Below are 14,412 nucleotides of genomic sequence, written 5' to 3' on the forward strand. Positions count from 1 at the left end.
TTTCTCTGTGTTCTTAGCTTTACAATTAGTTGTGTTATCAGAATTGTCTAGCCTGGATATGGATAATTTGGAAAATGAGAACAATTAACAACTAGCATTTCCACAGCAGGGAAAATCTGTGTGGTAAACCAGTAGCCATCCCAATGGCGCTCTGTTGAGTTATGTTTGGGGCTTGCCTGTAATTAAACAAGACATCTGAGGGGAAGCTAGATGTAAAGATGGGATCCCTCCAGCTGATTTTGGAATGGCAGCCTGGCTGCCTTCAACATGTTGCATTGCTAAGAACTAGATTGAATTTGACAAGCATGCATTCTACATCTTGGGAAAACTAACCACTGGCATTCTGAGCACAAAAACAGCATGGTCTCTTGCCATGAGCCAGGAGCCAGCTTTATAGTGACACACAGACTGCTGAGGGCATATGAACAACAACAGCTTCTTAATTTAGGCTTCAAACTGATTGCATGCTTCCAGGGAACCCAAATCACATGTGAAAAGACAGAAGAAATTGGGTAGAAATCACCAAGAAAAGAATGAGGGAACTAACAACTTGAAAATAGATTCATAGAATCATAGAATAGTAGAGTTGGAAGAGACCTCATGGGCCATCTAGTCCAACCCCCCGCTAAGAAGCAGGAAATCGCATTCAAAGCACCCCCGACAGATGGCCATCCAGCCTCTGCTTAAAAGCTTCCAAAGAAGGAGCCTCCACCACGGCCCGGGGGAGAGAGTTCCACTGTCGAACAGCTCTCACAGTGAGGAAGTTCTTCCTAATGTTCAGGTGGAATCTCCTTTCCTGTAGTTTGAAGCCATTGTTCCGTGTCCTAGTTTGCAGGGCAGCAGAAAATAAGCTTGCTACCTCCTGCCTATGACTTCCCCTCACATATTTTTACATGGCTATCATGTCTCCTCTCAGCCTTCTCTTCTGCAGGCTAAACATGCCCAGCTCTTTAAGCCGCTCCTCATAGGGCTTGTTCTCCAGACCCTTAATCATTTTAGTCGCCCTCCTCTGGACGCTTTCCAGCTTGTCAACATCTCCCTTCATCTGCGGTGCCCAAAATTGGACACAGTATTCCAGGTGTGGTCTGACCAAGGCAGAATAGAGGGGGAGCATGACTTCCCTGGATCTAGACGCTATTCCCCTATTGATGCAGGCCAGAATCCCATTGGCTTTTTTAGCTGCCGCATCACATTGTAGGCTCATGTTTAACTTGTTGTCCACGAGGACTCCAAGGTCTTTTTCGCACACTGCTGTCAAGCCAGGCGTCCCCCATTCTGTATCTTTGATTTCCATTTTTTCTGCCGAAGTGAAGTATCTTGCATTTGTCCCTGTTGAACTTCATTTTGTTCGTTTCGGCCCATCTCTCTAGTCTGTCAAGATCGTTTTGAATTCTGCTCCTGTCTTCTGGAGTGTTAGCTATCCCTCCGAGTTTGGTGTCATCTGCAAACTTGATGATCGTGCCTTCTAACCCTTCGTCTAAGTCGTTAATAAAGATGTTGAACAGAACCGGGCCCAGGACGGAGCCCTGCGGCACTCCACTTGTCACTTCTTTCCATGATGAAGACGACGCATTGGTGAGCACCCTTTGGGTTCGTTCGCTTAGCCAATTACAGATCCACCTAACCGTAGTTTTGTCTAGCCCACATTTTACTAGTTTGTTTGCCAGAAGGTCGTGGGGGACTTTGTCGAAGGCCTTACTGAAATCCAGGTAGGCTACATCCACGGCATTCCCTGTATCGACCCAACTCGTAACTCTATCGAAAAAAGAGATCAGATTAGTCTGGCATGACTTGTTTTTGGTAAATCCGTGTTGACTATTAGCAATGACCGCATTTGTTTCTAAGTGTTTGCAGACCACTTCCTTAATGATCTTTTCCAGAATCTTGCCTGGTATTGATGTGAGGCTGACCGAACGGTAATTGTTTGGGTCATTCTTTTTTCCCTTCTTGAAGATAGGGACCACATTCGCCCTCCTCCAATCTGCTGGGACTTCTCCTGTTCTCCAAGAACTCTCGAAGATGATTGCCAGTGGTTCTGAAATAACTTCCGCTAGTTCCTTCAATACTCTTGGATGTAGCTGATCTGGCCCTGGCGACTTGAATTCGTTTAGAGTGGCCAGGTGTTCCTGGACAACTTGTTTCCCTATTCGGGGTTGGATTTCCCCAAATCCTTCGTCCATTCCATGTTGCTGAGGTTGAAGATGGCTTTCTTTTTGTGAGAAGACCGAGGCAAAGAAGGCATTAAGCAGTTCTGCCTTTTCCCTATCCCCTGTCACCATCATCCCATCTTCTCCTTGCAGTGGCCCTATCGCCTCCTTTTTCTTCCTTTTTCTACCAACGTAAGCAAAAAAACCTTTTTTGTTGTTTTTTATGTCCCTGGCAAGCCTGAGCTCATTTTGCGCTTTAGCCTTGCGAACCTTTTCCCTACAGGTGTTGGCTATACGTTTGAATTCTTCTTTGGTGATTTCTCCCCTTTTCCACTTCTTGTGCATGTCACTTTTGAGCTTTAGCTCAGTTAGAAGTTCTTTGGACATCCATTCTGGCTTCTTTGCATTTGTCTTATTTTTCTTCTTTGTTGGCACTGTTTGCATTTGCGCCTTGAGTATTTCACTTTTGAAAAACTCCCATCCATCCTTAACTCCCTTGTTTTTTAATATTGACGTCCATGGGATGCCGCTCAGTAATTCCTTCATTTTTTGGAAGTCAGCTCTCTTAAAGTCCAGAATGCGTGTTTGACTTGTCTTAGTTTCAGCATTCCTTTGTATTGCAAACTGCAGGAGCACATGGTCACTTGCCCCTAAGGATCCAACCACTTCAACTGTATTGATCAGGTCTTCCACATTTGTTAAGATTAGATCAAGAGTTGCTGTTCCCCTTGTTGCCTCTTCTACCTTCTGGAACATAAAATTGTCTGCAAGGCAAGTAAGGAATTTGTTGGACTTTGTACTCTTGGCCGAGTTTGTTTTCCAGCAGATATCGGGATAATTGAAATCGCCCATGACTACTATATCTCTTCTTTGTGCCTGTTTGGTCAGCTGTTGACAGAAAGCTTCATCAAGTCCTTCATCCTGACTCGGAGGTCTGTAGTAGACACCCACGACAAGGTCTTTTTGAGTCCCGGTTCCCTTGATTCTTATCCAGATGCTTTCAAGCTGGTTTCCCGGATTACAGTCTTGCATTTCTTCTGCAACGTAACTGTTTTTGACATATAAAGCTACTTTTACATTTTAAGAGAATAAAATTCACTACATACAGAGTGAATGCTATGCAAAGGGACAGTTGCATAGTTCTTCTGTCTAAGCAGATTGTCATGTTCTCCTTCATTGTTTCAATTTACCAGGCTTCTGTTAAAATGTAATCTATTTTCAAGTTGTTAGTTTTTTTTCTTTCCTTTGATACATGTTCTTTCACTGTCAATGAGAAATTTAGCAGGATATGCATGACAAAAAGTGCTCAGTGAAGGCTTTTGCAGCATTGACATCAGTGAAAACTTCTTTGAACGAGTGGTATCAGATTATAAAATATTGCCACTGCCTTCTGAATCATGAATGGAACCTCCCACATTGCCTTAATTTGTATGCCATGCTTGTTTCTCTTTTTGCATCTATGCCGTCATAGGGCCAGCTCCCCTTGCCCATTTCAGGTTGGATAATATTTAATTATGCACCGAACTAGTTAATATTTTCATTTCCCCCCTCCAAATATTGATTGCTTAGCAACTCCTCCTGAGTCATGTATCAGGAGAAACCAACCACTATATATTTTGAGATGTAAAGAACTAAGAAGTGTACCAGCACATAAATGGTAAGGCTATTAGCCTGATTATAAAGAGGCTTTAATATAGCCTTTCCTTAAACTAAATCTTAAATGTAGTCCTGTAGAATATGGTTCAGATCAGACTACACTCATAAAATCGCAGAAGGGGCCACAAAAGCCATTTAATCCACCTCTTTGTCATGCAGATATACACAGCTAAAGCACTCCTGAAAGATGCCCATCCAACATACATTTAAAAACATCTTGCCCTCTGGAATATGATCTCTCATCCCCCTCCCCCCTTCCCCATGTAACTCAATCCAAAGCCCTCTCATTCATGTTTATGACACTTCTGAAATATGTTCTTCCCAACTGCTGTAAAGTGCAACTCATATCTTGCAAGAAATCCCTCTTTGTGAAAATGAAGGACATGATCCAAAAAGCCAAATCTGTCCTTAACAGCACCTTCTCGTTTCTAGTGTTTTTCTTCCTTTTTCTGGGCCACATTTTTCAACAAGAAGGAGCAATGAAATTACCATCTGTGCCCCAAGGTCATTTAGCTTCCTATTCAGAGCCTCATAGTCCCTGGAAAATTACATCTTGCAGTATCAATTGTGGCAACTTAGATTAGGTGGAAGGGGTAGTTTATAGTGGAGTTTGATAAATGTTAGCTTTATGGATGTTTGTCTATGGGAGACAGCACAGCTCTTGGGTTATCTTATCACACCTTCACAGCACTGCTTCTGTTCCTGTCATTAAGGAATCATCTACTATGACCATATGTCTCCTCTTCTTCTGAGAATTGATAGGAACCTTTCCATTTATAAAACCCTACAAGGTTGCCTGCATACTTTTTGAGGAAGTAGTTGTCTGTGGACTTCATAAACACTGATGAGGGGAAAACCTATAATGTGTTTCTTGATAGTTCTGTTTCTGTATGTCATATTCTCCCAGGTGTCAGCCTCCTTTGAAAAGTGTCCCGCTCTAGATGTATTGTCTGTCTTTCCAAGAGATGCTGCACCCCTCTTAAAAAGAAAAATATCTTCATCCCTTCTAATAAGTCAAAGACAAGAAAATCCTTCCTTCGCATCCCAAATTGACCTGTTATTTTGTAGGGTGTAATTCTTAATTTTTCCTCCTTTCTCTGCAAGAACAGTGATGATTGTTCTAGGGGAAAAGTCGAACAGAAAACGTTAAGCTCTGACTGAAGATAGCAATTTGGGTTCCCCAGTGCTTTGAGTACCTCAGGAATTGTTTGGTTACGCCCAAAAATGCTTCCCTTCCTTGTAGAAAATAGATACTTTCACCTGTGGAATGAACATACACTGAACCTTTATAAGAATTCTCTTTGATCTATGCATTGAGCTGTGTTCGATTTCTCATTGTCTCTCAAATGCTAGGAATAAATTAGGGCTGCTGGGGGAACGGAAATGTCATAGTGACGGAAAAAAGATAAATGGAGAAGACTGTGCTCAACCTTCACATCATTAAAGAGAGATTTGGCTGCCTCTTTGCGTCTTCTGCCCCTCCCCTTCTTCTCTCACTCATAAAGAGAATTGCTCCCATTATGTTTAACAGTCTCCTTTTGACTTCGTCCTTGGCAGTGGACTCCATAACTGCCATAGCCAAGGGATTAATGAGAAGGCCAGAGAGGTCCAGTTCCCAGTGGACTCCGAGCTTAAGTTGGCAAAGCTCCCAGCCGGAGCAAAGGTAACGTGTTTCTCCAAGGGAATCTGAACCTGCAGTAGCAGAACTCCAAGCATGACATGTCTGTTAACACAGCAATGGCTGGCAAGCGATAGCAAGTATAGCTCCTTTCTTGTTTGCCACTTAAAAGTGCTTGCCCATTCCCACTTCAGGTTCTCAGAAGAGATTATTCCCTCTTTGAAGCTTTGGTTATGGCTCCAAATGAGGAGAGCTGAATCGTATAACGGACTTAGGCAGTCATGAAATGTCTTGTACTTGTTCTCAGTTCCATTTAATGAGATGCTGCTGCAAGAGTTCACTCCTAAATCCTGGAATGTGTTAAAAAAAGAATAATGGCAATGGGCAGAGGACCAGTTATCTTACAAGTAAATCTGCCAATGGGCTGCAACAGTTATGGGGAAATCCTAGCCTGTAAGGCTGATGGGAGGTTCTCATCCAGTTTATTTGCTTCTCTCTGTTTTTATTACTGATTGGTAATTTGAGGTTTCTTATCTGGATAGATGTTATTTTTAAAAATCTCAAGTAAAATTATTAAAGGGCCTTATAAACCTCAAGGGCTTTGGCAGGGAGTCCCCAATATGAGGTTCCCCAATACTTGTCCCAGTGTAGCTTTCAAAAATACCCCTTTAATGTTAGTGAAACCTAATGGAAGGGAGATGGAGAATAGGGTCTTCCCAATTAATTTAGGCAACCACACCCATGACTGGCATTGGACTTCAAAAAAGAAAATCAAGTTTCTAAAAGCTAGGAGTTTTGGCAGTTTGTGTTCCAATTTTGATAATTTTAAGAGCTGTAATTAAATTATTGACTTACTGAGCAGCCTCTGAGCAAACATGCAACTTAATAGCATCCTGTATCTATTATATATTTATTTACAGTATTTATATTCCGCCCTTCTCACCCTGAAGGGGACTCAGGGTGGATCACATTGTACACATATAAGGCAAACATTCAATGCCATAGAACATAGAAGAGACAGGCACAGAGGCAATTTAAACCTCCAGCTTCCTGAGGGTATGCTTGATTCCGGCCATAGGGGGAGCAGTTGCTTCATCATCCACTGCGATGGCAACTTCCTCATTCCAACAGCGGCTGGATGATTTTTATGGTGTCGTAAATTAGCCTCCCCACATACTTGATAGATGCAACTATCTTTCGGGTTGCTTAGGTCAGCAATGAGCAGGGGCTATATTTTTTATTTTTTATTGTCGGGTGCTCGCCCCGACACGGGCTGGTCTCGAACTCATGACCTCTTGGTCAGAGTGATTTATTGCAGCTACTCATTGTTTGAATACTTTCAGTGAAGGAGAACCTAGCATCCATTCCAACAGGTTATAGCTTTTAACATAAGGACATGTCAGCTAACATTAACTAGAATCTGCTTTATTACTTCCATTTATCAGTTTTAGCCCTGGCCTCTGAAGTTACAGAAAACAGCTCAGCCCCATCCTTTACATGGCAGCCATTAGATGTTTGATGCAGTTTGATGTTTGAAAACATTTTATTTCATTTTCTGTTTACAAACTGTATGTATTATGTGTTTCCTGTCTTCACAGGATATATTTTCTAAAACCCATCCTGGTTTTCTTTCTCTTGGTGTTTGGTGGGTTCAATCAATATTGCAAATGCCTGAATGCTTTCTAAAAAGTTATGTGATTTAACACCTATAATGTTCTCAAGTATCAGAGGATGCAGGGAACTAGGTTTATGCATGATCTATCTGCTACATAATTTGTGTAACATCTCCCAGGCTTCAATCCAATTGCTAGTCCCTATGGCATTCATAGACTTACAGATCAGTAGTTCCTAGGTAGAAAGAGCAATTCGATTTAGGCCGAGGACTTCTGTTATCGCTATTTAAATTTTACAGTCAGAAAATATTGGTTCTCATGATTACAGAAAAAGTGTTTTTAAAGTGAAAAATAATATTGCATAAATTTTGCTATCTTGTGTGCCTTAGCTAGGCTAAATCCTATACTTCTCCTCTTACTGAATAGCCTCTGAAGCCTGCCCTCCGTGTGCGCCATTCCTTGCTGCATGGGGAGCAGGCAGAATCACGGAAGTATTTTGCTAAGGCTTAATATATATCCCATGTATATCTCAGCACTGATGTCATCATTTTACATCTGGCTGTGGAGAGTTGCTTTAGTAATCCAGCCCAACTCCCCACATGGTATGGAATAGGTAGAGGGGGAATTTGTCACTGTGGGGAAAAACAAGGAATACCTACCCCCTGCAATGACCCAAAACAGTTTACAGATGTAAGGGAAACATGTGTACATATGTTCCTAATAGGATCCCTGCCGCAATATGGAAGAGAATCCAAGATAATCAATGAGGTGCCTCTTGTTTTTAGTTATAATATAGAGAATAAACGACTATGGTTTAATAATGGCTTGGGGAATATATACATCTATCACAAAATAGTTGAGAAGCAGTCCTGTTTTTGTACTCCTTTGCCAAGATCTCTTGCAGAATTGGTCAGTTTTGTAGCTGAAACTACTTTAAGGGATGCTGTGGGAAATCTATTATGAAAGTATTTTTTTCCCATTCCTTGATTGATTCCTATACAGTGTTCATTTAGCACACCAGTAATTTTTTTATCAATTGTAAATTTCCTCGTGACACAGGAAAGTGTTTTTTAAAACAACAAGAACAAAGTTCTGCCTTACATTAAGTTAGTTCCTGGATGCTTGCTTTCCTGTCCTCAGGCAGTCACATTCTAAGAATTGCCGAAAAGTATGGCAAAGTTTTGATGTTACTTATCTATCCCCAGTGGTTCATGGGATTTTATAGAATACTGCATAAAATCACTACTGTTCTTTTTTTCTTTCTAGCTAGCTAGCTTTACATTTTATTTTTCTTTGTTTTTCTCCCAGAGGCAACATCAAGGTCACTCTCCTTGCTCCAAGATGCCCTGCAGAACCGACCAAGTTTAAGTGACTGGGGCCACAGTCTTAATCACTGGCTGACTTTGGGAAGAGGTTTATACAAACAGATGGAGAAAACATTTAAGAAAAATGTGTTTACAGGACATGATGCCTTGCCAGGATCTTGTTCAGCACGACAGCTTGCAGCAGGAATTCCGCAAGCTCAGCTCAGTAGCTGTTTTCTTCTCCAAAAAATCATGAGCTCCAGCTTGGATACAAAGTGCCTTTGGACAGGAATTATTTTCAAGCAAACTGCTCACATGATCAGAGGCCTTCATTCTGGGGTGATGAATAACCAAGCAGGGGAAAGGAGTGGAATGTGTCTTCCCACAGCCAAACATATTGGTGCTTCTGACTGTCTAACCCACGTTGGCCAGGATGGCCGTGCATCAATGGTAGATGTGGGCAATAAGCCATATTCAGAAAGGACTGCAGTGGCTAACGCTGTGATCACTTTGGGTGAGAAAGCTTTTGAATTGGTGCGGCAAAACCAAATGAAAAAAGGCGATGTGCTGGCAGTTGCCCAGATAGCAGGGATTCAAGGAGCTAAGTTGACCAGTCAGCTGATCCCACTTTGTCACAATATCCCTCTGAATTTGGTGAACATTGATCTGAGTCTGGATCAGAAAAGACATGCTGTGGTTATCCAGGCCAGGTGCTGCACCCATGGCAAAACAGGTGTGGAGATGGAGGCATTAACCGCTGCCAGTCTTGCTGCCCTGACTGTGTATGATATGTGCAAATCGGTCACTCGTGACATGGTCATTGAAGAGGTGAAACTGCTCAGCAAGGAAGGAGGGCAAAGAGAAGACTTCCACCGTAACTGAAGACAGAGGCTAAAAGTTCTAAATCAAGTGTCATCTGCATAAAAAAAACATTTTTGCATTCTAGGAATTGCGGTTGCAACTACTAGGGATCAAGCAGTTTGACTTGCTGGCCTCTTTGCTTCTGGGTTGACAGCTGTTTAAATAACTGTTGGTTTTGGTGACAATCATCTCAAAGAGCTACTTGCCAAGAGTTTCTTAGTTCTCACCTTGTTTATAGCCTTGATAAAATGTAGGCTATGATGAGCACTGTAACTTTTTTGATTGCGTAGAAGACTGCCATCTCCAGAGTTCACAGTCATTCGCAATTTTTCCTCAGCACAAAAATACGGTAAACATTTGCACAACAAATTAGACTGCTTAAGATTATTCTGGTCTAGAAGTAGAAATTCAGACCAACAAATAGCACATATGGACTTAACACTGGAAAATATAAACTGTGAGCTTATCTGATCACTTCCTAGAGCTTATGGCCCGCATAGAATTTGGGTCAGTGAGCAAGCCTCAGTTTACCCTTGAAAATGAAAAACTGATATGTCCCAAAACCTAGTCCTAATCATTGCTCTGGGTTTTTTAATTCATGGTGATGTTGAATATTTGTTGGACACATTATGCACAAATAATTCACTACCAAATTTGGACTAGCATAGCTCACTTTCTAGTTTACTGCCTTTCTAGAAAACTGATTCTTTTTAGAAATGCTCTAGACTTATCTTTCATCTTCAAGATTCCAAAAGTATTGCACTTGGCTACTTCTACTCGTGTTCTGAAACGACACCTGTAAAGTCTTTTTCTGCCATCACTCCGAAACAATTTGACTTTTTATTCTGAGTCTCCTTGATGTTTCTTCCTGCCATTTACTTCATTGTAGCATTAAAATTAGTGATATTCTATTTTAAGGGGACTAGAATTGTAACAAGAGTAAGTAAATAAAAATTCTCATAAGTTTAAGTTTATCTTCTAAATACCCCCCCCCCCCACAGTGTTAGTTAAAAATACAGAGGGATAAAAACAACTTTAGGTGCAAGCCAAAGAAATTTCACACTGGCAAGTTAATTCAGAGCATTATTGCCTTAGATTGAAGAGGACATAAAGATTAAATGGCATCTTTTACATCTCACCTAACTGTGCTGTTTCTCAGACGCATGCCAGATCACCCTACCGTCATAGCTGCCATTTCAACATGAGACCAGATCACATTAAAGGTGTCCCAAAAAGTTACACTTCAAAAGTTAAATTTTGAAAACCTCAAGATTTAAAATATTTTTTCCCTTGGGCATGATTTAAACTCAGTGGGTGAGGCTTCATTTTAACCCTTCTATGTTCTTGTTATATTATGTTGGGTTTCCAATTCAGAATTTAAAATTACGAGTAGTTGGGATGGGAGAGGGATGGGAACAAAGGTGAAGCAGAATGCCTTGGGCTTTGGAAACAAGTCAGAAATGAGAAGTAAATTCCCACCCCATTGGATTGGGTAGAGAATTTGAAATTGTAACCTGCCATTTGCTTTTATGTGCACTTATATTTAAAGTGAGCAAAGTGTGACCCACAGGCTTCATGCAGCTCTTGGCAATCCCCCAGGAGCCCCTCTAATACCCTACATGTCTCCAATGTTTACTTTTTTGTTGGTTAGATTTTGGGGGTGATTTTTGTTCCCCAAACCTTTAAAAAAATTCTTTAAAACCCTTCCCCCGAAAACTTTTCAAACTAGATAATAAAAAGATAAAAGAAAAGCTAGCCAAAATGACAGCCAGAAGTGACATCCCATCACTTTAGGTGTGCTGAAATACAATGCTGCATAATACTGAGTGGGAGCAACAAGGAGGAAATGGCCACTGTCCTTTCTGCCGCTGCCCACCCACCTTATTCCTTCCAGTCTCTTTCAGAGAGATCTCCCCCACCCACTAATTTTCTGTATAGCAAAATAGTATTCCAAGATGTAGTTTTAAGATCTTCTTTTTCTAAAGTAACTACTGCATACAGCAGCGGATCAAACGATATGTCATCGCTCCATTTTTCAGCAATCATGAATGAATCTTTAGATGGAAGGGTTTCTCTTTGCTTACATATCATTTTTCTTTTTCATTTGGCACATTTTAAGAACTACATAGTTGCATCAATATTCCAGCTTCCTGAGGGTATGCTTTATTCCGGCCACAGGGGGAGCAGCAGCTAAATAGTGCTGTAAGAAAAAAATATTAATCAGATTTCAACAGTTTATGGCTATATATGATTGTCCCTAGTGGTTTTATGTGGCCCACATTGCTCATACATGTGTGACAGCAAAACCCACAGGGCAGACAGCAGACCTTGTGAGCAATCCAAAAACTGTTCACCCCTTGGTATATGGCTGACATTACATGGGAGTAGTCATTTTTTATGTAGAAAAAAGTGTACTGTCTGAAACGGCATGTAGAGATAAGAGTACTGCAGTTTTATTTTTCTTATTTAGTTGCCAGTATCCTGGCATTTGTGCACCAGAAAACAAATATTCCAGGTAGGATATTGATTAGAAATCTGTAGGAGGTGCCAAAAATGTCTTCTGTATCTCTCTGTGAAACTATTCAGATGAACAAGATTATAGCTGAGGCTTGTTTGAACTATGTTTTTCAGTATGTTATCTATAATAAAAGACAGTGGTTTGCTGCTGTTGGAAGTCAGATTGGAGTGGTAGGTTGATATTCAAATCCTATTTGAGGTTAGCAATAAAAGGCATTCCATTTGGGAGCAGAGTTTGTTTGTCTTGACTTTTATACCTTGAGCAATATTTCTACTTGCAAATGCAGGCTTATCACATTGAAAACTGAGTGTCATAGTACCAACGTCCATGTATCAAATATTAAGTTTCCCCCCACCCCCCACCTTTTTTTTTTTTTTGGCAAGTTATGAAAATTGTCTTCTCTGGGACTTTTGGTTTCTTTCCTAAATGCACTGACATGATTTCATTCAAAAGGGCTTTAAATTAAGAGGCTTTTAAAATGCTGGGTCTGAATATGATGTATTGATTTCTGAAAAATCTGCACAGCTATTCATAACAGGGTATGTATATAAGCTTTCTGAAAAATAAAATTGTCCTTATGTTTTTCTTTGAGTGAATTCATAGCCTTTGTGCTAATGGGTTTGGCAAGAATGTTTTATCCCTTTTTGGACGGAGTTGTTAAAAACATGTTTCGGTGCCAAAACAGCACGATATGAAAACTCTTGGATCACAACATATGTTGCCATGTGTTGGATCAGTTTTTTAGTTATAGACTTATGGGGATACTTGGGATGGAATTTTGTGCATGTGTGCATATCCTGTTCTACCTTTTATAATAAAGAACAATTCCATGTCCAAACATAATTGGACTCGGTTTATTATGGTATGCTTTCAGATTATGATGTGAATATGGGAGGATTAAGAAGTCATCAAGTTAGATAATTTTCTAATTGACGTTCCATTTACAGCTCCCCCACACCACCTGTCTTTAGTTTGGGAGGCAGTACCTCCTTGAATCAATGTCAAGAGTATACTAGAGCAGGACTACCTAATCTTTTTCTGCTTGCAGCCCCTTTCCACCTGAGAAATTTTTACATGACCTCAGTATGTATGTTTATAAAATACGTATAAAAACCAAGAATTTACTGTTAATAAATCAGTATTTGCTAAACAGGTTGGTTTTCCTTTTTTGTAGAATACAGATAAAGCATTTTCTGAAGAGTAAGCACTGCACATTGTTGCTAACAGATTTGTGTAAATGGGTGGCATTCAGAAACCTTTTAATGTCAACAAATCTTTCAGGACCCCAACAATGAGCTAAGGGGACCCCATTTGTGGATAGGACCCACCGTTTTAACAAGAAGTATACTAGAGCATAGTGATATATGGCCTCAAGAGTTGATTTTAGACTTGGAATCTAAGGAGCTGTGGCAGTTTCCTGAAAGACAGTCCTGATGCCTATGACACTATAGAGAAAGTTATTTGGCTTTCAGGGTCTTTGTGAATTATCTGGATATAGGGTGGGTCAAAACCTAGAAAGCTGAAATGGTTTGAGAGATTCAGTTCTCCAGCTACTCCTCACATCTTCTGTTGAAAGCCATCATTGGAATGGGGCAGTGGTGAGATTAATGGAGAATAGTTAGGAGTTGGCAGCATTTGCAGAAACAACCTTGTTTATAAAAAATGAAGGTTTGGAGTTTCTCCTTTCAGCCCTTCAGCCAATAACTAGGAGTTGTGTTGACTGACTCCCACTACTGAGATTTGGCTATTGGTATAAAGAGATAGGGCTTGCCAAAGGAATTTAAGCTGATTGTGGTTGAAACCACAGACTGCTACATTCAGAGAACAGGACATGTGGTATTATGGTACATACTGAAGCTAAGTGGGTTCATTCTTTTCTCTACAAAGTTTGGAAGTGTATGCTTGTTAGTTGTGAATGATGGGTCTACGAGAGGATCAAAAATGTTGCTTGCATTTGAGCTATATTAGGCGAACTAAACTAATGATAAAGAATAAAGTTTACTGTTCCAGTTAACTAGGATCTAATGAAGAGGGTTACAGAAGGAAAAGAGAAACTAATGAAAAGCAGATATCCAAAGTTATACTAGTATGAGCACTTTGTGGTAAGGTGGGGTCTGCAAAATGCAACTGTGTTTGCATGATATCTCCAAGAACATCTTTATAGAGTCCTTCCTCCTAGATGACTTTCATAACGTTAAAGTAGTTAATGAAGACATTGAAATGATAAAATATTTTCTGTACCTTGGATCAATTTTTAATCAAAATGGAGAATTCAATGAAAGATCAGAAGACAAGGACTTCAAAGCGCATTATAAAGCAACTATATAAGATCTTCAGATGTAAAAAGATAGCATTTAATGTTGAAGTCAGAATCATCCACACCAATGTATTTCCAATTTCCTCCAGCTTGCAAAAAGGTGGTTTCATTCTACTGATTCTCCTAAAGACCACTAGAAGAATGCTTGTTGTTTTCTGAAGATGGCTACAGGAACACAGAGCCTCCCATTTATTCCCTCTGCTCACTGAATGTTTATGGGTGTACACCCAGTCTCTAGGAATTCAAGGTAGCAGTTAGCAACAGATTCTTCCATCTACCAAGACCAAACAGGTATATATGCAAGCATAATGTTCAGTTATGTCTGCCTATGTCACTATGTGCAACATTCAACAACAGTCCATTGGATTTAATGTTCTG

At 40.4% G+C, this 14,412-nt stretch overlaps 2 protein-coding genes across 3 annotated transcripts in view; one reads left to right on the plus strand and one right to left on the minus strand.

Moving 5' to 3' along the window:
- mocs1 (molybdenum cofactor synthesis 1) overlaps nucleotides 1-12,867 on the plus strand; it is a 47,621-nt gene extending 34,754 nt beyond the window's left edge. Inside the window, exon 11 of one of the 2 annotated variants that reach the window (XM_008125908.3) lies at nucleotides 8,343-12,867. In XM_008125908.3, coding sequence (XP_008124115.2) covers nucleotides 8,343-9,220 — 878 coding nt within the window. In that variant the 3' untranslated portion in view covers nucleotides 9,221-12,867. The remainder of the gene's footprint in view (nucleotides 1-8,342) is intronic. The other variant, XM_008125909.3, reaches the window with a different exon arrangement.
- Nucleotides 1-14,412, minus strand: part of daam2 (dishevelled associated activator of morphogenesis 2) — a 328,775-nt gene that overhangs the window by 59,515 nt on the left and 254,848 nt on the right. The window lies entirely within an intron of this gene.

This window comes from Anolis carolinensis, chromosome 1, assembly GCF_035594765.1.
Source record: "Anolis carolinensis isolate JA03-04 chromosome 1, rAnoCar3.1.pri, whole genome shotgun sequence".
Classification (NCBI taxonomy): domain Eukaryota; kingdom Metazoa; phylum Chordata; class Lepidosauria; order Squamata; family Dactyloidae; genus Anolis; species Anolis carolinensis.